The sequence below is a fragment of the Corvus kubaryi genome, unplaced genomic scaffold, assembly GCF_017639235.1.
Source record: "Corvus kubaryi isolate FWS band 111438036 unplaced genomic scaffold, C.kubaryi_AGA036_p1.0 37383, whole genome shotgun sequence".
Lineage (NCBI taxonomy): Eukaryota > Metazoa > Chordata > Aves > Passeriformes > Corvidae > Corvus > Corvus kubaryi.
This window is the reverse complement of record NW_024581125.1, coordinates 2353773-2380777: the sequence shown is the minus strand read 5'-3', so window position 1 is coordinate 2380777 and position 27005 is coordinate 2353773. Positions and strand designations below refer to the sequence as shown.

The 27005-nt window shown below is 45.5% G+C and overlaps 1 protein-coding gene across 1 annotated transcript in view; it reads right to left on the bottom strand.

Annotated features, from left to right (window-relative positions):
- Positions 1–27005, bottom strand: part of ABCA12 (ATP binding cassette subfamily A member 12) — a 79413-nt gene that overhangs the window by 24944 nt on the left and 27464 nt on the right. Inside the window, 25 exon segments of the mRNA XM_042035231.1 lie at positions 595–819; positions 1589–1749; positions 2366–2562; positions 3206–3424; positions 4938–5115; positions 5853–6008; positions 6689–6823; positions 6924–6993; positions 7871–8200; positions 9520–9634; positions 11642–11948; positions 12854–13033; positions 14370–14460; positions 15594–15713; positions 16275–16414; positions 17001–17202; positions 18256–18420; positions 19327–19500; positions 20307–20431; positions 20870–20982; positions 21096–21349; positions 22793–22899; positions 23531–23646; positions 24264–27002; positions 27004–27005. The exon segment at positions 27004–27005 is cut by the window's right edge and continues 1402 nt beyond it. Coding sequence (XP_041891165.1) covers positions 595–819; positions 1589–1749; positions 2366–2562; positions 3206–3424; positions 4938–5115; positions 5853–6008; positions 6689–6823; positions 6924–6993; positions 7871–8200; positions 9520–9634; positions 11642–11948; positions 12854–13033; positions 14370–14460; positions 15594–15713; positions 16275–16414; positions 17001–17202; positions 18256–18420; positions 19327–19500; positions 20307–20431; positions 20870–20982; positions 21096–21349; positions 22793–22899; positions 23531–23646; positions 24264–27002; positions 27004–27005 — 6621 coding nt within the window.

The following is a 27005-nucleotide window of genomic DNA, read 5'->3' as shown; positions in this document are numbered from 1 at the left end:
TCCTGTCTCTGTTCTGCTGCAGCAGTGGAAACTCAAACCTGTTTCCTTGGGATATTCACCCTCTAGCTCCTGACAATCCCACTGCCTCCATTGCTGGGAGTGTGCAGCCATGGCACCCAAGCTGCATGTGGGACACGATGTACAACTTATTCTTGCTGCCTTAGGAAAGCACCTTAAAAGAAAGCAAGAAATTCTGAGCAGGAAGGTAACAATCTCCCTCCCTCCTTTCTGCAAGACAAGCGTCATCACTGCTCATCATTTACTTTTTACTTCTGATGCAATTAAATGTGTTTATTTGACCAGAGATTTCCCTTGGGCAGAAAGGTGCCTGTGTTATTCTCTCCTTAGTCTGTCTCCAGTGCCTCATTTTCTGGGTAAAACATCAAAAGGCTGTCAGCAAGGTGAGACTGTGCATTAGTATATGTACAGATTTCTGGATACATCTACACATTTGTGTGTACCTAAGTGTAAGCCCTTCTTCCCTGCCTGAAACCCTCACGTAATTCCTAACATGCCCAGATAGCAGAGCCACACAGTGCTGTGAAAATAATCTCTGTGACTTTTCAGTAAATCCAGCAGCTCCTGAGCTCATACCTCTTCCACAGTTGTGTTGGAAATCCCGTAGCAACCCAGGTGGAGATCATTCAGGCTGGTGTCCAGGGCTCTGAGAAGGGCCTGGTAGGCCCCAGACACTGTCGACTTGAAGGGGGGAAGGACATACATGAGCTCTCCACCAATATCCTCCTTGAGATAAGCCTCTGGGAGATAGGACTGGATCAAGGAAGTCACTGCTGTGGTGTCACATTCCTCTATCATGTTCTGAAAAAGGAACAAAACACTCTGTGGTCACTGAAAAGGTTGTGAGGTCAACCTTCCTTCTGCAGGACGTAGCCCAAATCCTGTCCCAGAGTATAAATGATAAGTGATCTCAGTCCAGCTATCCAACATGTCAGTGTAGACATCAAAAGCAGGTGAAACTGTGTTTCTGACCCTTGAAAAAGGGACATGTGACACTGTCCCATCTTGGTCCATCCAAAACCTCACCAGGTTGGGCTGAATCAACCACTTTGCCCTAGCTTGAAGTTTGTAGTACAACAGAGAAAAAGCCTGTCCACCAGAGAGATGAACTTGGCTGCCAGCACAAACTCACTCTTTTCCCCATAAAAATGGGGTTTGCTCATGGGTCTTTTTTCATTTCTCTGTCTCCAGTGCCAGTACTCTGGAAGAGAGGCTGATCTCTCATGGGATCTGTGTGCTGGGACTACCAACAGCACTGCAATAAATGCTATCAAGGGCAGAGTTCCCCACTCCTTGCAAGCAGAACACTTTGCCTCAGGCCAGACACCATGGATGAGCTCCTTCCATCTGCTTTATTCCTCTGAACTCCAGAGTTCACACTCTGCATCCAGCCTTGTCTTAACCCTTCAAGGAAACCCTGTTCTTTTTCCACAAAGCAGAGCACTGACATTCCTGTTTTCAGAAGGCCATGGAGGTCACTCAGCTCCGGCCAATACATCCCTCAACCAGCCTTGATGACTCCCTCGGAGACAGAGCTGCCAGGAGCTCTAGGACCAGCTCAGACACAAACCTTCTTTTTTGTGAGTGTCAGGTGGTAGCCATCCCCAAAGGTTTCCTTGAGGTAGAAGGGTGAGCCACAACACTTGAGCCCTCCATGCTCTAGGAAGGCGATCCGGTCGCTCAGAACTTCTGCTTCGTCCAGGTGATGTGTGGAGAGAATGATGGTTCTGCCTGGAAAACACAGTCACCACAGAATGAACACGCGGTTTTATGGCAAAACTGGATTTTAGAAGGATTTGGGTTCTTTTCTTTCCTTTCTTAAAAACTTCTTCCTCTATTTCCCCACACAATGATACCATCAATACAATTGCAGGGGTTCCAGAGCTTCCCCTTGTTCTGGGTCAGTCCATGGCAAGTAAGTCCACATCGTTAAACCAACACAATGAATGTTTATGACAATTTTCTTTATCACATTCTGGTCAGATCTGTCCTTATCTCAACAGTGAGACAGGTGAAAGCCTTGCTGAATGAGAGGACACAGAGTATCAGGTGACAATCGACTGCATTTTTTGGTAATTATTAGTGAAATTGGATGAAAGGCAACAAGAGAGATGAATTTTACAATATTGTAAACAGCTGTGTACTATGGTAAAGTTATTTTTCAAATGGCACTGTGAATTTACAGGAACCAACCAGGATGCACCCTCTGGACCTGCAAAATCCCAGGCTCCCACAATTTTTTCTCTGTGGCCTCCGAAACCCACAGTTCAAAGCCACTGGTACCATCTTTGCAAAAGTGACACGAATCACCTTTGCCTCTGGGCAACATCTCCTCTCATCACAGTACCTTTCTTATTCTTGGAGATAATTTCCCAAATACTCCTCCGGGAGCACGGATCCACCCCCGTGGTTGGTTCATCCAGAATCACCACCCTGGATCCCCCCAGGAGAGCAATAGCTATGGACAACTTCCTCTTCATCCCTCCGGAGAGGGTGCCAGCCAGCTTGTGACGATGGCTGTACAGCCCAGTCTCCTTCAAAGTCCTGGAAAACAGAGGGAAAACAACTCCCAAAAGTTGTCCTTCAGGCATCTTTTCCAAGCAGGGAATCTGAAAATACCCAGAAAAACTGTAACTGCAAATGAAAAACTGCTCAAGTATGGACTGCTCTGCTGAGTGGTCACACTGTAGAGTCACCCTGCAGCTCAGTCGTCGGGATTTTAATTTAAAACATTTTTGAGGATGTTTCCAAAGCTTTCATCTGACAAGTCAAGGTTAAAGGCTCAACCCCATCAACTGAGACACCAAGATCCAAACTCCCTGGGATGTTCTGGCTGCTTCATTTTTCTGCAAAACCAATAAAGCCAACATCATCTTTCTGACTGGTTGATTAAATCTCTTTCCGGGGAAAACTGTAAAGCAGCAAGGAGTAGACCCTTAGGCCTATAAATTCATCTCCAAATAATTGCCACAGCAGCTTGTAAACCCCCTGGAGAAGAGATATTGTTTTCTTACAGCCATAGGTATCAATATATTCCTCTAGTCAGAGCAAGGCACCATTTGAACCCTAAGCTGGAGCTGCAATAAGTCCTCCAATCCATGATTTTGAGCTTTGCAGGGGCACTGGCACCACCAGACAACAATTTTGACAGCCCTCTCTCCCTTCTCCCATGCTGCTGTTTTTATACCTCTTCACTTCTTCGTAGAGCTCGTGTTTGCTGCAGTGAGGGACTTTGATGTAGCCATAGAGCAGCAGGTGCTCCTTGGTGGTGAGGTAGTTGAAGAGCACGTTGTGCTGCATGCACACCCCCATGTTCTTCCTGATCACCTCCTGGTCAGTCCTGATGTCTTTGCCATACACAAAGATCGTGCCTGACGATGTAGGGAACAACCCAGTCAAAATGGATCTGAAGGAAAAATAAACACAAAGGGGAAGTTAGAAAAAGGAGAAAGCCATGGGTAGTTTTTTTCATGTGGCCCTGTAGCTGTCACCACTTCCAAGGTTTCCTTGTGTCACCCTCCCACTCCTTCCAGCCAGACACCACTGGCCACTGTGTGTCCTGCTGCCCAGCCGTGCTCTGGCAGAGCAGAGGCCAATTAACATCCATGGACATCCTTGTACCCCTCTGTGGGATTGCAAGAGCAAGCTCCAAGCTCACCCTGGCTACTCCTCACCTGTACTTTTATCTTCTTCAGCCTCCCTCTCCCTAGGTCAGACCACTGCATATCCCACACGTCAATACTCAGGAATGCCCTTGACTTCCAGCTTAATTACTGGGAATTCGTATACTGCAGTTACTCTTTATTCTTTGAGGTTTGCCTGCAGCGCCCAGACAGCCTCATATTGTAACCACAGCTGAGACTGAAAACCACCTCTTCATCTGACTAACCACAGCAGAGCATGGAAACCTGGTTTCACTGCCATTATTCATGAGAAATGGGAGAGGACTTCTGGATGAGACACCTCACAGTGGGCAGCACTTTCATCTAGTTCAAGGAAATAATCACCCACCAAGCAAGAGCTGAGTCAAACTCCCTCTGCTCAGAATAATGACTTGCACATTACAGCTCAGTTTTGGTGCTGTTCTGCAGGGACTCAAGGGAAAAGATGCATCTCAGACCGCCCTCCACCTTCACCGAGTTTTTCTCTCTCCTGGGACTTTTAACCATCATTAAAAAGCAGTAACTTGTGACCTTACTCAGGATTTGAAGCCTGTGTTAAGTTTCAAGAAGGTTTTATACTTTTCTGCATATCACCTTTGCTACACTTTGCAAACAGAATATGAGGTGAATTGATAATAAGCTGAGGTGAAGCACACATCTGTCTTACTGGTTTTGGCTCTTCTGAGGCTTCTATTTATCAGCTTAATGTTGCTCTCAGAGATATGCACATATATATCAGTGGAGAAATCAAGTTCTACAGGTCTGTGTTAGTGCTGTTATCTAACAAGTCAAATAATAATTTATAAACAGCAAGGCTGAAAGGCCAATGCATTAATCCCCTGCCACTCCAGCCCAGCCAACCCATGAGTCTGTACAGCTGAAGTCTATCTTTATTAAGTTTTCTTGCGAGTATCACTTCAGCTTTGGTGTGTGCACAAGCTCCCCACAGCTTCCAGAACATCCTAACCCCAGGCCATGGAACAAAACACCTGAACAGTTGCTGTGCTGTGTATCCCAGGTATCTCACCAGATTAAAAAGCATGTTCCTAAGGAGAAAAGGACTTTCTAGAGCCTAAAGAATTCTAACAGATGAAAGAATTCCCGAAGTCACCCCTGAACAAGGTGAAACTTACATGAGGGATTTGGCCTAGTGAAGCACCTTCCTCAGTCTCCCACTGCTGCACAGCCCCACTTGCCCTCTTGCTCACCCAATCACACCCCACACAATAAAAAAGAGCTGCTTTAAAGGATACACACATGGTTGTAGTTTTCCCAGCTCCATTGTGTCCCAGCAGGGAAGTGATATTCCCTTCATAAAAGTTGAGGCTGAGGTTGTCCACTGCAGCTTTGGATCCATAAACCTTTGTTATGCCGTGGAGGGAGACTCCCAAGGTGAGGTCAGTAGGCTCCGGTTCCACGTGAGGGTGGGGGGCACCTTTGACACCAAAGAGAAGGGTCAGGGACAGTTCCTGCAGTGCAGCAGGTGTTGTGCTACTTTTCTCATCCCAGAGAAAACCAAAATGCAGCAAAGGCAGGTGCCTTTCAGCTAGGAATGTTGAGAACATGTCACCGGATCTGTATCATTTTGAGCTCTCTGGGATTTCTCCTTTTTACATCTGCAGCTTCTAATAACTCCTGACAACAGGCATCAATCACTTCTGAAAAGGTCTCATATTTAGGTGTTTCAGAGCACCTACCTTTATTTATACTAAACAAGCACAGAAAATTAGAGGACGTGCAGCAAAACTACTGAGTTATTTTCAGTTAGGTGGAACCAGCAAGCTTTTGTGTGTGATCTCAATATTTTACTGGCTAGACATTTAAAGAGATAAGCAAAGAAGCACACGTGCCCTTTGCCAAGTGGAAACCTGTATCTGCTTGCCCAAACAAAAGTATTTCTACACAGAGAGACAGGCATGGAAGGTAGCTGCCCAACTACAACACACACGAATATGCATGTGAAAATCAGTACTGACTCTCCTCAACAAATAGGAAGAATAAATAAAATTTAAAGAGCCAAATCTCCATTCATGTGAATACCAGTTTTCCATTTTTCCTGTGCTTCAAAGTAAGGATCAATGGTGTTTTCTGTGTATGGTGCCCCTTTACAAATTTGGCTTTGTTTACCCAAAATATAAGTTATTATTGCTACCCCATCTAGTATCCACATACATATCTTATTGGGGAGGGTGACTTCTTTCCTTAACATCAGCTTGGAGAAGAGCAGGCCTCTCTGTTTCTCATCCCAGAAGGGCAGGTAGCTGTTGTATTCGATCCAGTAAGATGGAAGCAGTGGGAAGTACCAGGGAGCAGCCATGCCATATCTACCTGCAGGAACAGGAGTCTCGTTCAGGTATCTGTTCCTCAGGAAGTGTCACTGCTGGGGTGCACTCAGAATAGCAAAAATTAACTTTGCAGAGATCTCTTGATATGCTTATGAACTACCAGGACTTGGTAGGGAGTTTTCTGATCGGCACAATAGGAAGCACTCACTAGTTTGTTATTCTGAGTAACTCCATAGCTGGAGGGCAGAAGAACTTTACATTTTCCACTGGGTAGATTTCTGTATGCCCGTGGACTGCTTCATTAGGTGGGGAAGAAAAGCAAAAGACAAATGTACTGGCTCTTGCCCAAGGCAGGAATTACTTTTTGAAACCAAATGATGTAAGTAACACAGCTCGAAATCACTCAGCTGACAAATGCAGGCTAACATGCTCCGCTCTCACTCGCCCACCAGACTGCAATCACACCCTCCTGTGTCCTTGGCTTCAGCTTCTTCAGGAGATCTACCTACCCTTGTGATAGGCTGAGGAACCCTCATTCTCCCTTGCACTGCTCTCTCTCAGTGCCATTAATAGGCTCAGACACCCACAAAGTCATGCTCCCTTTGGTCTGGGACAGAGTGTGTGCACTGTCTCACTGCCTGAGCCACTGAATCAGCCAGCTCTGTGTTCACTGTTCCCCAAAAAAGATGCTACAACACCACTCTCAATGCTTTGCATCCTTACCTGGGAAAACATTCCTTATGTACCACCCCAGGATGAAGTAAATGAAGGAGTCTATCAGAATGAGCCAGCACATCCAGCCAAAGGAAGTGTTGTCTCCAATCATTGGGGACTTGTACATGTTGTCCCACTGCAGACCTGAAGAGAGGAATTGAGAAATACAATCAGAATCCATCTCAGCCAGTGAAATGTCACCCCAGGAGAGCTCAAAGCCTGGCTTTGTCTGCAATAAACTCACCTATGCCCTGTGCCTCGTAGCGAGCAATGTACTGACTTGCATAACTGAAGGCAGTTGGAGACAACAGACTCTGGGGAATAAACAAAATCGAAAACAAGGAACATATGAATTAGTCTCAAAGAGAAGTCGGGTCAGTCAACCAATCACTGGCTTATTCCAATAGCCAGAAAAATAAGTGTCTGGTTTGGTTTTTTTCCCAGCAGTCAAGGAGCACTGGACCAGGCCTGTGATGGGAAATGCTACCTGGTGAGAGGCTGAAATGTCTCCTTAGAGCTTGACTTTCTTTTGCTTCCACACCCAGGACGCATCTTCCTCCCTCATACAGGGCTTTATTTCAGGCTTTTGAAATACAACAGTGCTTGAGAATTACCTCATGGAGCCATGTGGTTAATTATTTTAGCATTTGCATTCATAGATGTCATTTCCTGAATTTGGTGACTCAAAGAAAACAAGTCTGGCTTCTGGAACCTAACACCTACCTACTCTGCCCCTTGGTAAGGAACAAGGCTTTACATCTATTCCCATGTGTAGGAATTTCAGATGCAGGAAGCCAAAGGATGATCTGAGGCAGCAATAAGCAGACCCAGCCCTGCTACCAAAGCCCTTACTGAGACAGGCTGTTTTTTCACAGTGGGTGAATTTTCCCATTTTCCTTTGCAATTCCAAAGGGGAAAGTACATAGCTCGAACTACTGTGATTCAGCTGGCAGGTGGGAACTCACTAAAATTCCACAAGTAGTGCCTTCAGTCACAGGACACAGCTAATTCCAGGTGTCCCTCAAACAGGCCCTGGCCAACTCTCCCGCCATGCCTGTCAACATCCACTGATGGAATTCAGAAAGGTGCCAAATTCCTGTGTATTTAGGACAGGAGATGCAGTAAGAGCTGGAGTGTACTGAAGTCCCTGCCTCCACACAATGCCTGGAAATATGGAGAAACAGAACTCACCAGGAGGCTCTTGACAGAGAAGCTCAAGTGGTTCTCGATGACGAGCAGCACGATGAAGGGGAAGAAGGTGAGGATGTACACGAGGCTGCCCACCAAGGCCGCAATGTTGGTGTTGTTGAAGAAAACGCTGATGAAGTAGCTCATGGCTATGAGGGACAGGCTGTAGTCCATCAGGTACAGGAACAGGAGCGCTGTGTCTGTTTTGGGAAGGATCTCCCCCACCTTTAGAACAACAATGAGGAAGGTGACAGTAATCAGCAGGAAGATGGCACACTCGATGAACCAGGCAATGAAATGGCTGCTGGCGTTGACACCCATCATTTTCATGTACTGCAGAGAGGAAGGGGAGGAAAACAATCACAGGTGGCATTTGAGAGAAATGAAGAGCTCTTTCTGCTGCTATTGAATGATTTCTTTTTCCAGCTTCTGGACAGGGCCTGCAACCAGACCATGCTCATTCTATCCAGGGACAAACCACACACTCCCATTTCAGGAATGCCCAAGGTTTGCAAAGCAGTCTGTTGGAAAAGAACAGCACAGACAGGACCTGCAAGGATCAAGTGTCACAGCCCACAAGCTGCAAAGCAGCTTCTGGCCTTAAATTGGTAACTTTTCTAAAGCATTTTGCTTATTTCTTTAAATAATGATAATTGATCCAGTGGCTTAAGCTCAAAAGCTCTCAAATTTCTTTGAAACCAGACCTTTCTCACACAAGCCCAAGATAACAAATAATAGCTAAATTACTGTGGTTACAAGGAAGAAATATTAATTTATATTAGCTGATGATTAATTCCCCATACATGCATAAAACTGTAAATTTGTATTGGTAAACCCAGAAAAATTACAGGTGCTGGTGTCTTCTTGTGGATTATTACACAGCTAAAAAGATTACTGATGCTCTGGTCCTTGGAGACAGTGAAAATGGTTGCCTAAATTAGAGTAAGGGGCTGCCAGTGAACACTCACTGGGGTTCACTCATTTTCCACCTCATCACAGGTCAGAGTGTCCTTTCTTGGAAACATTTCTGATGAATCAGTATTTGTTTCCATGGTGTTGGATAAAAAACAAATCTGCTCAAAGCTCTTGTTGCTTGCTGAAGCTTAGTTTGACAAAAGTTCTTTGCTGTTCATCTCTGTTGACAGTGATCACACTGAAAACCTGAGTTAATTTAATAAATTCCCAATGTCTCAATGTCATTTCTTTTCCAACAGGCAACCTGAATGAAGAACTTCATTTCAGAGGAGCTGATGTAATATGTAGCACCTTCTGAAATATTAAGTATAATAACTTCAAGTATAGGAAATAAGTCACTTTTCATGTCTTTGTCCCCAGTAGGTATGACTCAAAGTCAATTTTTAGAGAGCTTTAAATCTTCAGAAACCCTGTAATTTTGTGAGGTGCCCATGTTTCCTGTGTTCAGCACTGCAAAGCAATATTCCCTCCACTTGAAGGGCAAACACCCTGCATTTCCATGGCTTTGAGCTTGGCTACAATGTCAGAATTCACACACTGCAGGTCAAACAAAAGGTATCTGGAATATTTTCCTTAATGCTTGTTTTGCTCCATTTAATATTGAACATCAGACACACTAGCCACTAATAAGGAAAATCTGTTTATAATTCTGCACGCCCCAGGAAGTTTCCCCATACCTCATAAAGCCTCAGATCTTTCTCCTGAACAAGTGTTTTAACAAAATCAGCTATAAACAGCACCCAGGCAGCCATCAGAGCAAATGGAAGAGAGTATGTCACGCTGGTTAAGAACCTGTAAAAGGCAAAAGCAGGCTTTAGCTGAATACAAAATGTTCTGGGGATTAAGGCTTTATACAAGAATATATTTTTCAGAACAATACTCTGGCACAAGAAAAGACATGCTTATATTTCAAAATGTGGAGTAAAATTAATAATTACAAAAAAAGGCTCCTTTGCCATTGCATTGGATTTTCTACTCATCAAACTCCTGACTGCTCAGAATCTTTTTTCAAGTTGCAGAGGGATTTCCTTGCTCAGCAGCACCACTGGCAGTGGCATCTCCTGGCTCTGTGATGGGCTGCATTCCATTTGGAAACATCACAGCAACCAGCCATAATTCCCAGTTCTGTTCACAGATAGAATGGCCCAATTTCGTTGTCAGGCCATAATTCCTGGTGTTGGAGTCTGGATATGGGTGCTTTCCTACGGATTGTCTGTCCTACCATCCCACAGGACAGGTACTGCACATCCAGGTCACATTTCTTGGCTCCTCACTTTAATTAAAACCTTCTTCCAGTGCCAAATGTGTGAAGAAAAAAAAAAAAAACCACAATGGCCAACAATAAATTTCTCCTTTTGCCATGGAAAACAAGTTTTTATAGCAGGAGATTCCCTTCATTGCATCTGCAGGGCTTGTGCTTTCCTTCTTAATTTCTAAGCCTGGCTTAAAACCCATAATCAGTGTTATTCCTGCAAAATGTTTAATGTAACAGTAATATTTAACAATAACAGTGAGAAATTAATATTGTATTTGTTTTTAATTTTTTTTTTTACCTGTAAAGCTGAAAACTTCCTATAAACCAGTGCTTCTGGAAATGCTTCCATGCAAATGAAGCCTTATTTTTAAAGAATCAGGAAAAGGTCTTTCAGGTCCTAAAAATTCAGCATATCCCAACACTTTTTGTGCGCTGGCGTGGGTATATATATATATATATATATTCCCTTTTTTTCTCTACAGGGTGATAACTGTGCAATAACAACCAATAAGCAGGCATTTTGTGGTGACTTCTGCTGGATACAAATCCAAAGCCTTGAGGTATTTTAATAATTGAGCAAACGTGTCCCTCTGAACCCAGGGTGGGGAGGGAAACCCAAAAGCAAGTGGTTTTCCCAGCAGCCCAAGAACAAAAAAGAGCAGACAGCACTGGAGTGAGTGCCTCCAGCAGCCAGTTAATCACTGTACAAAACTCTCTCTCAGCAATAATCCAGAATTTGCTGCAGAACTGGGTTTGGATGCTTCCTGCCTGTGTCCTGGCAGGAAGCATCCAAATGCTGCTGCCCCGAGGAGAGGTTATAGGTCCCCAGCTCTCTTAAATGACAGCTGACACAGGAGATTAACAGGTCCACTATGGGTCCTAAGTTGATATCTTATAGCTCTCAAATAATCTTTTGGCTCATGCAGTTGGCATGGAGGTTTTTGGGTAGAAAAAGCTCCTAGGTCCAGCCTGTCCTTTTGCTCCAACGGAGACCCTCAGTCAGGGCAGAGTGACCCCCACACCTACCAATACTTCTTGCAGAACATCCTCCAGTGCTCCCTGATGGACACTGAAATCCCTTCCTGTGTGTTTTCCACTCAGTTTGGCCACCATAAAGCTCATAAACCTAGGGACCCTTTTTTTCCCCAATAAATCCATTTTCTAAGTTCTGCTGCATTGTCTGCATGTGAACACCTGCAGAACAAGCCAGGACTCATACTTAACCCAAGTCCTGCCAACCCTCAATCCCTCCATGTGTAGTAAAACAGGGACAGGGAGTTCTACCTGCTATAAAACCTACAGTTACCATCACAATGCAGGTATCAACAGAGCACCGAAAACAAAAGATCAGGCAAACTAAACAGGCCATCTTAGAGTAAAAAATTCCCTCTTTTCCCTTGGGAAAAAACTCTGATCAAACAGAATTAAATTATTTTTATGCTGTGTGAGCATGGTATTAAGGAAACCAGCACAGCTGGTGAACTCCACCAGTCAGACAAGATGAGCTGACACAAAGCATGAAGACAAAAGCCACCCAAACTTACATATCCTTGTTGTAGCAGGGGTAAGGCATGGCCTGGACCTGAACAGCTATTTCCTCTGGTTTCTTGCCAGTCTGCAGTTCAATAATGGCCCTCTCAATGCTGTCCTGGATGTAAATAAAGGCCCGGCTGTAGATCTGGCTCTGGGAGGTGGAATTGTGCGGGCCCACGGTCCAGATGCGCTCCCGGATCCTGTTGGTGGTTTGGGTTATCCTGCTGCTCATTCGGATGGTGTAGTTGAGCACAGGAGGGAGGGACAGGCCCCCATGAACTGAGTGTCCAGGGCTTGAAGGCAGCTTGAAAATGATACCTGGGAAAAGAAAGGTAAAAGGCTTTCCTTTGGAGTCAACAGCGTGGGAGCAGCACACACAGATACGTGGGAACTCCTCATTTTTACAAGGCTTCTTCACAGACATTTTTCTATCCAGAACATTTTTCCTGATTATTCTATATATAAAAGACATGATAGAATGGAGGACAAACAGGGAAGGAAACTGTCTCTATGGGAAAGGACAAATATTACCAGGGTTTGAAGCTCCAAGAGAAGCAGAAGTTTCTATTGACCCTTCAATGATGAAGTATAAAACCAAACAGGTCACAGGACTTGTGAGTAAATCCTAATTGAGGTCCTTCTTTAAATATTAAGATATATTAATGATACAAATGTAGGTTCCTATTCCCTGCTCCCTCCACCCCTCTCTGCAGTCTGATCCCACAATCCAATCCCACAAATGTGAAAAGTGTGACTGAGAAGACCCAGTGTAACATTACAGTGCTTGGCTGAAATATCTCAAGTGCTTTATGACCTTCTAATAAATTGAATTGTCTCATATTTGGACTTGAGGACCTTAAAGGTCTTTTCCAACCTGAATGATTCTGTGACACCTTTCTTGATTAAAGCACCTTTTCCCGTGGGAGCCTTAAAGAAAGTGGCTGCACAAAGATCACCTTGGGGCAGTGGGATTTTATTCAAACTGAGACTTGAGCAAGAGAAATCACCAGCTGACCACAGACAGTGGAGGTGTAAGGGAAGAGGAGTTATAAAAAGGAGATCTCAGTGTGCAGGTCCCACACACCCTGGCTCCAAATCAACTGCTGTGTGGTGGGTGCTGTGACCACAACACTCACTGGTGAAAAGCCAAATATTTTCTGCTGCATTCCCACACCCTATCAGGCTAAATTTAATTGACAGGGGGATTTGAGACTCTCACATACTTGCAAACAGCTCGTTCTTCAGGAAGAGCTCCTTAGCCACTGCTTCCATTTCGTCCAAGTCCTGCACTGCCTGAATGCGGTTAAAGGAGACGCAGGAGGACACATTCACAGCCAGGGCGGCCAAAGTGCTCAGCTGATCAACAACGTCGGCATTGTTCTGCAACTCCAGCCGGATATCATCTAGGGCAAAACCCCACAAACAGACCCACCAGCATCACTACACCCAGCAAAAAATCCACCCCATCCTTCCACTCCTTTACACTAACGATGGCACCGCAAAGGAGGAAAGAAAACAAACCAAAAGCCATCATACTAAACATGAAGTGTGAAATACATTTCTGCACTCAGCAGTGCAATGAAGGCATGGTGTTGACCCAGTTTTTATGTTAATCACCTGTAATATGCTGGTGAGTTTGCCTTTGGGAGGATGCCAGCAATGGGATGTGACAGCCGTCCCAAATCAGAAGTCCCCACTCACCTGCTGAGGTTTTAGGCTCACACACAGTGCTCACCATTCCTTCCACACCCTCTGGTTTAGGATGTAATCAACGCGCCTGCTGAGCTGCCGTGTCTCAGGGGAGGACGTGCTTTATCCAAGCACATCAAGGTGGAGCTGTGTGTGCTGTGCTGATGTGTGGACTGAACCTGATACTGCAGTTAATAAAGATGCTGCTGTTTGCTGGCAGCTTTCAAAGGTGGCTGCATAATGCAAGGTAACTAATATGGAACAGCTGCTGCAGGCACCGTGGCTTTATGGGGAGTTAAGGCAGGAGCTGCTGCTCATGAATAACACAGGGGTCATCACCAACTGGATGTAAATGACTGCAACAGACCATAATCGCTCTTGGCTGCTGCTGGGCTTCGCTGGCACAGTCCAGATTTATGGTGACATGCCTGGCCACTCATGGCAAAAGCAGGTAGGGACAGCAAGGCCAGGCAGGAAGGGACTGTGATCCCCACGCTGTGCACTCACAGGGATGTACCCACCACCACTGTTAGCTGCTGATTCTCACAGTGCACAGCAGCAAATGCCACCTTGAAGGGCCTTGCAAGCCAACCAGAGAACAGAGAACTGCAGCAGAGCATCTCCTGCATTGATGCCTCTGGCTCCATCAGCCTGGGTATCTTTATCTGATCCCTGGCTTTTCTGCTCTGGAGAACTTTTCATCTGAACCTTGCTGCGATGCAAGGGGGCTCTCCACATTTCCCAGCAGAATCCCAGGTAGCTCATTTGAAGTCGTAATTACGGCTAAACAGTGTCCTCCAGTGGCCACAGACCGCGGCAGAGCCTCCCATCCCTCTATCCCTCAACACCCAGGAGAAACAGCTCTTCACACCAGCCCTTTGCTCTCTAAGAGTCTTTTCCATGGAAGCTCTCTGGATCACAGCTGGGATTGCCTTGCCCTGGAGCCTCCAACGTGGGCCAGGGAAGAGCAGAACTAGGGGATGGCTGCAGCTGGGTGACTCTGCAGCTCCCAGACATAAAGAAGAGGGCAGCACATACAGACACACTTACCCAGTTCATTTATCTGACTCAGGAGCTCAGCTGCATCCAGATCCACCATCAGCTTGATAAAAACCTGCACAAAGGGGTTCTGCAGGGCATTCTATCAACAAGCAGAGAAAGAAAAAGCATCAGTTTGACCAGAAGTCTCCTGAGCTCACTCACTGTGAGTTCTAAAACACAACAGAGCAGCTGCCTTCACTGAGCATCTGTACAGACCCCTTCCTATTCCCTTCAGACTGTATCAGGATGGGGAAATGCCAGCAATGAGAGACACAGAGAGCTCTCTGAGTCCAAGTTAGTGCTTCTTTGAGTCAAGAAAGGATGCCTACTGAGCCTCCACCAGGCACTAGAGTCCCATCAAGAAAATTATGGATAGTTTTAGTTATTCTAGAAGTAAATTTCCCTTGTGTCTGTTTTCAGTCCCCTGAACACAGCCAGTGCACAATGGGTAGGCAACCAAAACTTAACTTGGAGATCAGCACAGGTTTTTGTTTGGCTGAATATTTTATTACTCCACCAATGAGTGCAATCAGCAGAGAATATTTAATTTCACTTTTGCATATTCCGCTCTAGATTTTCTCTTGGTGCCATGGAAATTAGAATGAATTCCAGCCCCTAAAATTACCTGCAAATGCTTTTGGGTTTCAGGGATCTCGTTTTTGTAAGAAAAGGAGACAATTTTTACTGGAAAGAATGGGAAACAAGTGTGTGGAACATTACAGTGTACTGCTTTCTCTATCCAAGCAAGGCTAGGCTCCTTAGGAGGGGGAAAAAGAAATTTTATTTACATTCACTGAGGTACAAAACATCTCCTAGCTCTTATGTGTGCACCCAGAACTACATGCTTATTATAGATACTGTTTCATTTTCTGAAAAAGTCATTTCTTGCCTGGTCTTGGCTGGCTGGATCACTCCATCAAGCAGAAAGTTAATTTACAAACTGAAGAGCATTCCTTGCTCATCTTAGCCCTCCAGCAGGCCCCAGCACGGCCAGGGTCAGGGAGCATGTTACAAACAGTTCATTTGAGAAAGAGAATTCGCAGGGAGAGGTGAGTCAGGAGCATTTCTGTTATGGGAACAGGCAGGCACAGAAACTGTGAAGTCCAGGACATCCTGAGAAGGGTTGCCCCAGCTGACCTAAGACGTCCCCGGAACCCCAGTTTACTTCAGTGAACAAATCCATCCTCCCACTTCCCTTCTGGCAAGAGAGAGAGGGAAGGTAGGAAGTCATACCTTGATCACTGGAACTGTCTGGTTTAACTTAGTCAGTGAATTCATGATGACAGGAGACTGGTCCAGCCACTCCTGGGACTTCAGGGCTAAATCAGCCATCTGCTCCAGGGTTGCATTCGACTACAAAAGAAGCCCACAACATATAAGGATTCATTTATTCATTACCTTACAGATTTTAACCAATAAATAAATTAATAAAACAGCTGAGACCAAATTTGTTTTCCTTAGGATTTTTCCTAGCATCCTCTCACTGTTTGGCAAAATGCCCCTTAACACACTGAATTTATGCAAGTACTTAAAAATATAATATTTAGAGCATGTCTTGAGTATCAGCTTTCCTTCTACCACTGGCCTGCTTGTGAACAAGCACAGGTTACAGCATTTGTCCTGGGAGACACATCTCTCCTACTGGCTGAAAATATGGGGGTGAAACTTCATAAACTGAAGGCCCGAAACAACTGTCCTAGAAATATTAGACCAACAGCAGCTTCTGGAGGGAAGATTCAATCAAAGACAAAAGATGACTCATATAGCCAGCAAGGCAAGTAGAAAAAGATAATTTGATTAATACTCCAAACAGTGAGAAAGCAGCCCTCTGCTTCCCAGAGAAACAAGCCTGTGCTAGATAAATTACAACCATTTGGAGTGGGCGTATCTTGATGTCCTGGAACAGAGCCATACCTTTCCCATGATTGCTCGAGTTTCTGGGGTGTCTGGTGTAAAAAGGATCTTCCCAAGCACCACTGGTTTTAAAAAAGACCAAATCAAAGCTCCGGTCGGGGTCTTGACCAGGTCCAGGTAAAAGGATAAGCAAAACGGGGCTGCAAGGAGAGAAAAGCAAACAAATTGCATGGAGAGCAAACAGACCAGACACAAGAAAGCTACCAGTGTGTTTTTTCTCCCATCTGCCCAGTTTGTTGCTGTGTCCAGTGAATGACTTCAGGGCCCTCTTCACTGACTGATCTAATGCATCTTGACAAAAGCAATCCACCCCCAAGATCTCCTGTTGCTGAACTCAAGACAACAAGAGGCTCGCTGTTCGAGCCAACATTATCTGCTTGAAGGTTAAACGGAGTTTTGTGAACTCAGAGGAGCTAATAATGTCAGTAGAGTCAGAAAAACTACACATCAAGAAAAAGCAGTGACCTGTCGAGCCCTAGGACCAGATCATCAACCAATGGGAGCCAAGGCAGTGCCAAGCACTGCTCTGTTGCACAGGCAGTTTCACTTTGAACATTTATGGAAATAAACCACCATAATTAGGTCAGTGCAGATCTTCAGCTACCATAAATAATGAGCACTTACAGCCCTCAGAGACATACGGGGAATAGCTCAGCACTAGATCTTTCTGGAAATAGCAGAGTTCGGCTCTGAAATGTTTGTGCCCTAGGGAGAAGCCAGACTTACTGGAATCCTGAGGAATCCCATATTTCCTCATCAGCTTTTGGACATAGGCATCCTCTGCATTAGAACTGTTGCTTATGGGCTCTCCAAAGTCTGGAAGCAAAGACTCAAAAAACAGGGGTGTGATCTCCTGGTTGCAGAGGACTTTTGACATGGATTTAAATGTGCCATGTGTTATCTGGAAGTTGTTTGGTTTAAACAATGCCTGCAGAAAAGACAAAACACAAACAAATCCTGCACGCTGAAAGCACCCCACTCTGAGAGAAATAACAGAATGAGAAGGCAAGGACTGAACATTTTTATACTGCTTTCTTATGAGAAGTTAGCCTCTATAAAAATAGGAAGTTTCCATGGAAATCATGCATTTTCAGTTAATCTCTGCTATGACAGAGGTGGCACATTTATTTCCAGGTACGAGAGCCAAAGTGGAAGTGCCTACAATCCGTGCAGAGAAATTCCCTATAAGGTGTGCCTGGTGACATTCACACACCTGGGTTACAACACAGGATTTGTCACATGGATGTGCACATCACTGTCCCCATCCAGTCCGTGGCTGCACGTGGCTCTGCAATGTGCAGGCAGAATGATGACCAGGAACAACTCCTGTCATCTGTGCTCTCCTCGACTGTGGATCAGAGATGGATTAGACACCATGCTGGATGAAGGCAGTGCACCCTGGAGTTACTGCAGCTGTCACAGCAGTAATGGGTTTGTACTGAATGTTTCGGGCACTCTCGAGGCTTTGGGTGTGATCTAATGCACACTAAAGCTAAAGCAAGTTTTTGCTGCTGACTTTGGTGGGTCTGCCTTTAATGGGCAGTTCTCCAGTTGTTTTCACCAGCTGATCCTTCCAGTATTTTTCTGGAAGTCCTCCCTCCTTCAAGAGGAGGATTCTTGCTCCAAGTGTCCCTCCCACAGCACGTGTTCCCCACTCACGAGCATATGATGGTCCCACTGCTCCAAATCAAAACCCACCCAGGAAGGCAACACAGAATCACAGAATGGTTTGTGTTGGAAAGGACCTCAAAGCTCATCTCATTCCAACCCCCTGCCATGGGCAGGGACACCTTCCAGAAGCCCCATCCAGCCTGGCCTTGAACACTTCCAGGGATAAGTTTGACAGAGATTCTTCTCACAATACTGTTGCTTTGAAACAGAATCTATGGTTTAACGCACCTGTGGCTTCTAGGGTAGGAAATTACTGTGGAAACCATTCCAGTGGTATTTTGCCTCAAAAGCACATGCAGACTACACATACCTTAGTCAGTGGCATTTTCCTGGACTGCCGGAGCTTTTTCAGGGAATGAATAGCTTGTAGTAATGGATCAGCACCAGATTCAACCTGGTGTCTGAAAGATTTCATTTTTGTCAGAAGGCCTAACATCTTGTCCATGGGTTTCTGAAGTTCCTTGGGGAAAAACATCTGCAAGAGTCAGGAGGAAATCAATTATGATGAGCAGGAATCTGCGTGCACAGGCATGTACACTCCCATATTGTGTTAACTCAGACATGAGCACTGTGGGATTTTCAGAACAGTTAGGAGGCTTTACAGAGTGGCTGTCCCATGGGAAATGAATGGGATTTGTATTCCTAAATCCCCAAGCACTTTTGCAAGCCACACCCCTGAACATTACATAATTTAACAGTGTGTTTCCAAACACCTACAGCTGGGAAATGTGTGTCAGATACTGGCTGGGATATGATCAAGTCTCTCATTTCACACAGCACAGGTGTCAAGCACCATGAGTGACTTTTGACCTGAGCCCAAATTCACTGGCATTATAATTTAACAACTTTTTTTGCCCAGGGTCACTCCTGTATTTTTAAATACATGCTCAGTATTCACATCTCTGTGAATGTTTTCTTAGATGCTGTTTCTGTAGTTGGGGGCCCCCCCCCCCCCGCCAATTTGAATCATTTAATAACTTTGTATTTCCAGATAGATAGGGAAATGGTATTTTACAGGACTTTTTCCAGGGCTTCCCTTTTCAAGCAATCAAAAAATTTAGCTCAGTACCTTATTTTTGGGTCAGCTGGGAGTGTTCAAGAGGTTGTGACAGCACATAAAGGATACTAGCAGATAGGGAGGCATTTAGAGTAGGCCCAGTGCCTTTAAATGAGGTTTGCTGCTTAACACCAGCTGGGATTCTCATTTATATCCACACTGTCACAGCATGGATATGCAGTAAAAATTGCTGCATGAGCAAAGCCTGATCTTTGGCTTGTGTAAATCAGTGTAGCTTCTGGCCACTGCAATGATATTTTATGACCTTTCAGCCACTGCGTGCAGCAAAGAATGTAGAAACCACTCTAAAAATCCAGCACTAACCTTGTACAAGAAATTGTAGATGTCCAAGTGTCTCAACAGGGTGACCCCAAGGATGTAGGTTTTGCGAGTCCTCTCTGGCAGAGGGAGGCTGCACAGCTCCTGCGCCACCGCTCGCAGCTGCAGGTCAGCGGGACGGGCGCTGCAGGACTCCAGCTGCAGCACCTGAGAGATGAGCTGGGCGTGCACCAAGGGAAGAGAGATTTGTTAGGGGTGCACTGCACGCTCCACCACGTGTGGATCAATCTTGCCTTGCTGTTGTTCCTTCCACACCGCCGTATTTCAACCACCCAAGAACCAGAAAATGCCTGCCCATTACTCCCACTCCCAGGGACAAATCCTAAGGACTATGTTTTACTACCCAGCTTGCACAGTAGTAAAAGCTTTTATGGCTTCAATTTCTCATTGACCGATGCATGTGAAGTTTGGAAAAGAGTATGCTCTTTGGGGCCCAGTCCAGACAAGATGGCTGGGAGGGGGAAAGCATCTGGAGCTCTGCTTGCAGGAGCAGGAGGCTGAGAAAGGGAAGCTCATCTCTCGTTCTGGGAGATGATTCTGGACCCTGAGTGCTCTCACAAGTTGTGCTTACAAATGTACTTTTCCTCCTGGACTGGGACAACTTCTCAGTGACCAGGACCTGACTGAAGACCCTGCTCAGCCCCCATCAGTGTGTCCCAGAGAGCCATGCCCTGCTCCAGATCCCTCTCCAGGCAGTGCCTGGCTGCCGACCAGCTGCCAGTAGCAGCCAAAGGGACCATATGGCTCCTGGTCTCCAGTGGCTGGGCTGACATCAGTGATGCTCCTGCTGCATTCCTGGTGGTTATTCCAATCCATAACATGCTCTGCTGTCTCTCCCTGTGGGGTCATCTGTGCTGTCACACACCCAGTGATCTGCTCAGCTGCATTCACTAACAAACACTGGCTTTAATGGTCTGAGCAGTAGAAAGCAACAAGATATCCCACCAGGATAACAACAAACTTACCTGACTGCTGTTTTCTGGGAAAGATGCTTCCAGAAGAGCATCAATGCTGGCTGTGGACATTCCTGTTGTGTTTTTGAGGTCCTCTTTGAGCTGGTCCACATTTTTAAACACATCTCTTAACTTTTCTGTAACAAACAGTCAAAGAGCAATTGATGTAACGGCTTTCTCCAGACACACAGCAGATCTCAAGCACACAGAGAAGACTTTATGTGAAGTATGGAAGTGTGGTACCTCACCGCTGATAAGAAAAATTCCAACAAAAACTTGGAACATACAGTCACTATTTCCTAGGTTTTACAGTCTGGCTTGTGGGCTATCACGTCTCAGGATAGCAAAATTTGCTCAGATTGAAAGACTTGGTGCTTTCTTTGTGAAGAAAACAAAGCGTGGTCTTGAACAGGCTCTAGAAGCACCCCAGATAAAGGATCCCAAGGTCATGGTGTATGGTTATTCCATTAATATCACTTCTTCCTGGCAGCTAGGCAATTCTTGGGATTGCCAGCAGAAAGTGTGGCACCAGTGGTGATGTTTACCGACAGCATAAAGAAAATAGAGAAGAGTACCTTGCTTGCTTGAGTCTGTTAAACTCTCAGTGATGTTCAACATGGAATTCAAAGTAGCCATATACTGAGGAATCTCTTGAAAGAAAGCAATTTCTGGTACATTTTCTTGAAGCCTGAATTGGAAAAATAGAACAACAAACAAAACTGAGAATATAAAGAGAAAGCAAGAGTCATTTCATAACCAGAACACCAAAAGAGTCTACCTCTAACAGAGGGAGAGCCTCACCACTTCAGCTGTGCCTGGATGCCTGTGGCATCCCCAATGAGTACATTTTGGAGCTCCTGGGAGATCCTCCTGTGATTCAGTACGTTGGTCACAAGTTGGCTGCTCAGCTCAGCAGCACGGAGGAGCTGCTCCTGAGACTGGCCTCGCTCGCACAGCTCCCCAAAGGGAACCTCAGGGAGGTGGCAGAGGTGCTGGATTGACTTGAAGCTCTTGTAGTCACACAGAAGTGCTGTCAGACCCCGGAGGCGAGAGATCTTCAAAGGACATTTTGAAAAAAGGAAGACAAATGCACAAGCACCAGGGTTTGAGGTTAGATGACGGAATTACAAAAGGCAAGCTTTGAAGAGTCTAACTGTCCCTTTCTGTTTCTCCTTAGGACTAAGATTTTAAAATATATATATATATATATTTAGTTCATTCAAAAGGTCTCCAAAAGAACAGCTTGTAACAATCATTATGTGACCTTCTGGCAGACCTGGCTGGAGCTAAAAAACCTTGGAATCCTTAACATATCATTTCCCCTGCCCAACACACACAGACAGCAATACTCCATTGGACTTGCCTGTTTACTCTTTAATCTTCCCAGAGACCAAATAAATCCACCTTGAACAACAAGTTTAGCCTTTCAAATACCACCTGGTCATCTACTGCAGCACAGGAAAGAGACTTGGCCAGAACTCAGAGCTTCCTCATCTGCCAACCCATGTAAAATTATAGTCCTTTGCTACCATGGGCTTCCCTCTTGTCTGACATCATTATTTACATTATCAGGCTCTTACGGGAAGAATTATTTTCAGGTTTATGCCTCTAAGTACCTGTCACACTGAGGCTCGTCATATTATTGTTACAGATATATTACACAGCAACAACATTGCATACTGCTGTATTTTTCTAAAAGGACTTTTAAATGCTATTTCTCATAGGGAGCAATAGTCTAAAGTATATGCATGCTATTAGTGCAGTCATGAATGCATGGGCTAAGAAGCATTTTATTCAAACGAGGCATTGCCAAACCCAAAGCCGGGGAGGGAACTCAGGGAATCAATACTGGTGCTTAATCTCAGAAGCCATTCTGGTGTTGTGAGACATCTGGGGCTAGGGGAGCATGTGGGGACTTGACTCCAGCCCTGCTGGTGTTGGTAGAGCTCCTTAGGCACAGCAGTAACCCAGTTAGTCATGCTTCCAACTGCCAATCAGGAATTCACAATTCCGTGGATTTTCAGCAGGGCAGAGGCATCTAATCCCTATCTGTGCCTTCGAGAACTCCTCCCTACCTCCTCCTCAAGTGAAGCTGAGGCATCCCAGAATGATCTCAGCTCTGCAAGGTGCTTCAGCAAGTCTCAATGTACTGAACTTCAAAACTACTGGTGCACTGAGGAATATGCTGCTACTGGCCATCTCTGCAGTGCTCATCCTTCTGGGATGGCTGGTGGAAAACAGAGCCATCCTATCCAGCACACAGGAGGACCGGAACACCTCTACCTCCTCCAAAAAACGGGTGCACACTCAGTAGGGACAGATAAAAGAACAAGTTCCTCAACCCAGTTTACAGGTGACCTTCAAATACAGGCAGCAGGCAGAACACAGAGTTTCAGTCCTAGTTTTTATCAGCTGTTCTTTTAAGAAAACTTTTTTCCATTGCACATTCATGTATCACTGCGGGATGTCCTTCAAGTCAGCATTTTAAGCAGACTCACTTTTAGCTTCAGGAGCTCTGGTATGGATGAATGTTTCTCAGAGGTATTATTTTGCATAAAAGAGTTCTTTTTCAGATGAGTTTGCTTCAAAAGCAGTGTGATGTTTTCTGTGCAGGGGAAAAAAACAATAGTTATTCCAGACAAAAATGCCAGAAACTTCACAGATGGGAATATCAGCACTTTTATTCTGAGGCCAACTGATCATTGCTACTTTCCACCAAACTCCCATGGCTGAGGACCTCTGAAATCACAGATCACAGCCTAGGTTGTAATCTGGACTGTAATGAATCCAGTTCAAGTAGGTGCTCTGCTCCTAGTGAAATCCACCCCATCCTGGTAACAGGTAAAACCTCTCAGGTGTTACAATAAGCACAAATGATGAATATCTATGTGAAATACCATGTTAACTCTCAGGAATAACTGCTGTCATCTCACAGCTACATAAAGCTGTGAAGGGAAAGAGGTTTCTATTTGTAAGATTGCTTTGTCTGAGTGTCAGCAACCTGTCATCACACAGAGAGGAGGAGATGTGCCTTCTGGAGAGACTGGGATGGAAACTTAAAATCGCAGTGTGACATAACTCAAACAAAACCAGAGTCTGGCCTCCCCAGGTCTCACAGCTCCAGTTAATTGCCAGCAGACAAAGCCACGTAGCACCATTCCTTCACACCATTAGACAAAAAACAGGCAGGACACGTTCCAGCTGAGGCCTCTCAGCATTAATGAAATCATGATCACCTGTCAATTCCCCGTCTCCAGCTTCTGTGGCATTTATTAAACACATCAGGTAAGGGTTATAGCTGTTATTCGCTGTCACCTGCAAGATGGTGTTTTCAAATTCTAAAAACAGAAATCTGAAAAAGAAGATAGGAATTTAAATCATCTTCTCTTTCAAAAACAAGGTATATTAGTGAGCAACATGTCAGCTGTGGATGCTGTTCCTTGGCAGAGTAAATAAGAATTCCAGATGAAAGCCACCTCTCCTAAGTGGGTACCCTCCCAGTTTTATACCATCAGGTCTTTTTGCTGTTATTTCCCAAAGCTGTCATTCACTCTCAAAATAAGAAAACACACTTGAAAGGTTCACATCTATGTGATGGATGCATTATATAGATGGAAAGGCACACCTAGGAGAGACCGAGGACCAAAAATTAGAGAGTCATCCCACAAAAGAAGGGTTTCCAAAGAGCCTACCACTGGTGGTAAGACTCCTTCAGGACTCTGATCTGCTGTGAATTGGTACGTGCCAACACACAAAATATTTTGAAAGTCTGACTTTTAGCTGTATGTTCAGCTCAAGGAGAAGTTTCCTCTTCTTCAATTTAACCCGTATTATACCTCGTGTCCTAAATTATGGTGATTGCAGGCTTAGGTTGTTCCCCTGGAAGAGAATTCCATACTTCTCATGCCAGAATGAGAGCAGTGGTCACAATCCATCCACGGAATTGCACTACCCAAAACCCAAACTCACCGTGTGATCAAGCTGGTTGGGGACAGAGTGTGGTCACTCTGAGTCCAAGGCAGGGTCTTGTTGTAAAGGGTTTCTGCCACGACAATGAAGTGATGAGCAACGATATCAATCACACTGTCAAAACTGGTTGTGTTGGAGAGAAAAGCTGAGCTGGAACTTATATTGAATTCGTTTAGCAGGCCAGAGATGTTCAGGCCCTTGAGAATGTAGAGGGTGGCTTCTGTGATTTCTAGAGCTGACAGATTGCTGGCAGAGTCGCTTGCCGCTGCTTCCAACAGCCTTGCAAGGGAAGCTCCTTTGGCTGGATTCCTTTTGGTGCTGAGGAAGCTGTCAAACACATCCCAGACACTTGTGTAGTAACTCCCTTTAGTGAGGTTGAAGGTGCTGTGGAGTCTCTGCAGCAGGTTGTGGAGCTCATCCTGTGCCACACTGGAGAGCACGGACAGGTTATTCCAGTCTGCTGAGCTGTCAGAGAAGTTCAGGGAGCTCAGCACTGTGTCATTCAGCAGGGCAGGAAGGAGCACCTTCAAAAGCTGGGATGGGAGCACATCACCCACATCCTGGGCTGGGATGGGGCATGAGGCATCACCCTGCACCAGCCCCTCCGTGGCTGCACTCAGAGCTCTTGCCTTCTCCTGGAGCCAGGAGTTTCCCAGCTTGGAGACAAGGTTTAACTTGGAAAGGAAACTCAGAGAAAAATGCAGAGCTCGGGTGAGGCACAACAGCTCCTTGAAAAAGTGCTCCCTGCTGTTCTTGTAGGCAGCAGCAAACTCTGGGGACAGTTCCAGGGTGGTTATGGCCAGCTGGAACACCCTGGCAAAGGTGTCATTGCTCCCTGTCCCACCCTCCACACCCAAGGAATCCAAGAGGGGCTTGCAGGGGCTCCTGGCTGAGGACTCCCTCAGAGTGGCATTTTCAAACAGCACCTCAAGGGCTACGTGGAGCACATCCTCAAAGGAGCAATTCTGGAGTGTCCTATAGCCATTGCTGCTGTTCTCAAGGAAAGGACCCAAGGCTAAATGCAGGAACTCCCAAATTTTTGCCTGTAGTGAGGTATTGTGCTGTGAGGGAAACTGGCTGAACTCCTGCAGCAGGAAATGAGAGAAATTATAGACAACATCCATTTTTTCCTCAAGTGTTTTGTTTAAGTTGGTGTCATGAAGAACTTTCATTCCTGCTCTCCACATTTCCATGAGTCTCTGGGTACGGTTACTGTAAGAATCAAGTACCAGGCTGATAGTTTCAAGCTCACTGATGTTATACCTTTTCTGCAAACCTTTCAAAGTTAAGATACCCCTTTGCATGGCCTGCAAGTACATGGAAATGTTGGTTCCCCTGGAGTCTTCATCATCATACAGCTCAAAGATGGAGGATGCAATGTTTAGCATCTGCTTCAGTTCCTTACTGAAAGGAAGACTGGAGTCATTTTCCATGGTATTTAGCAGATTTTGTAGCATGTCTAGAAGTGACTGGGCAGTGAGACTGTCTGTACTATTCCAGTTCAAGGACTGGAGACCTTCAGCAATACGCCAGAAAGCACCAAGTTCATTTTCCTGCCTTCCAGGAGGGCCACTCTGGAGTTTCTGCATTAGCTTAGACAAAGAAGAGATCAGCAGATAATGATCACTGGTATTCACCTTTGCCATCACACCAAGAAGCTGCTCAAGGGACAAGAGGTGTTCTGCAACATTTTCAGAAGTTCCAGGGGTCAACAGGAAGTCAGAAAATAATGATGCCACTTCTTCATTTGTGCTGAGATAATTTTCAATGTCTTCAAGTGAGATTGCATCGAGTGCAATCATTTTGATAACCTCCCATGCATTCTCTGTACTAAAATGAGTCCTGTTTAAAATTATCTTGTTCCAAATCACTGCAGCCATAGTTAGAATATCTTGATTTTCTTTTCCATAGGGATTAGAGTAGAACAATCCTTCACCACCCCCTTCATACAGAGGAAGTATTTCTTGAAATATTCTTTCCAAGTCCAGTGTGCTGTCTGTGGCAGAAGTTGAACTGAAAAAGAGTTTCAGTGAACTATACAAATCACTCAGATCTGAGGATTTAATTGCTTCAGTAGAATTATGAAAGATCTGATGCACCAGTGCTTTTCCAGGAGCTACCCCAAAGTCCACAAGGATTAGAGCTTTCTTCAAAATGTGCAGGAGTTCCACATATTCAGCCACTTCTGTTAGGCTCCATTTGGAGGTCAGCAGGCTGCCAGTGGCGTGCCACAGCCGGGAGAATTGTCCCCACTCGGGCTGGCTGGAGGCAGCTCTGCCCATTTGCAGCAGCTCGTATAGACTGCTGTTCCTCATGGAAGCAGATGGTGACAGATGGGAAAACACAGGCAGCCCATCCCAGTCTGCTGAGCTGTCAGAGACATTCAGGGAGCTCAGCACTGTGTCGTTCAGCAGGGCAGGAAGGAGCACCTTCAAAAGCTGGGATGGGAGCACATCACCCACATCCTGGGCTGGGATGGGGCACGAAGCATCACCCTGCACCAGCCCCTCCGTGGCTGCACTCAGAGCTCTCGCCTTCTCCTGGAGCCAGGAGTTTCCCAGCTCGGAGACAAGGTTTAACTTGGAAAGGAAACTCAGAGAAAAATGCAGAGCTCGGGTGAGGCACGACAGCTCCTTGAAAAAGTGCTCCCTGCTGTTCTTGTAGGCAGCAGCAAACTCTGGGGACAGTTCCAGGTTGGTTATGGCCAGCTGGAACACCCTGGCAAAGGTGTCATTGCTCCCT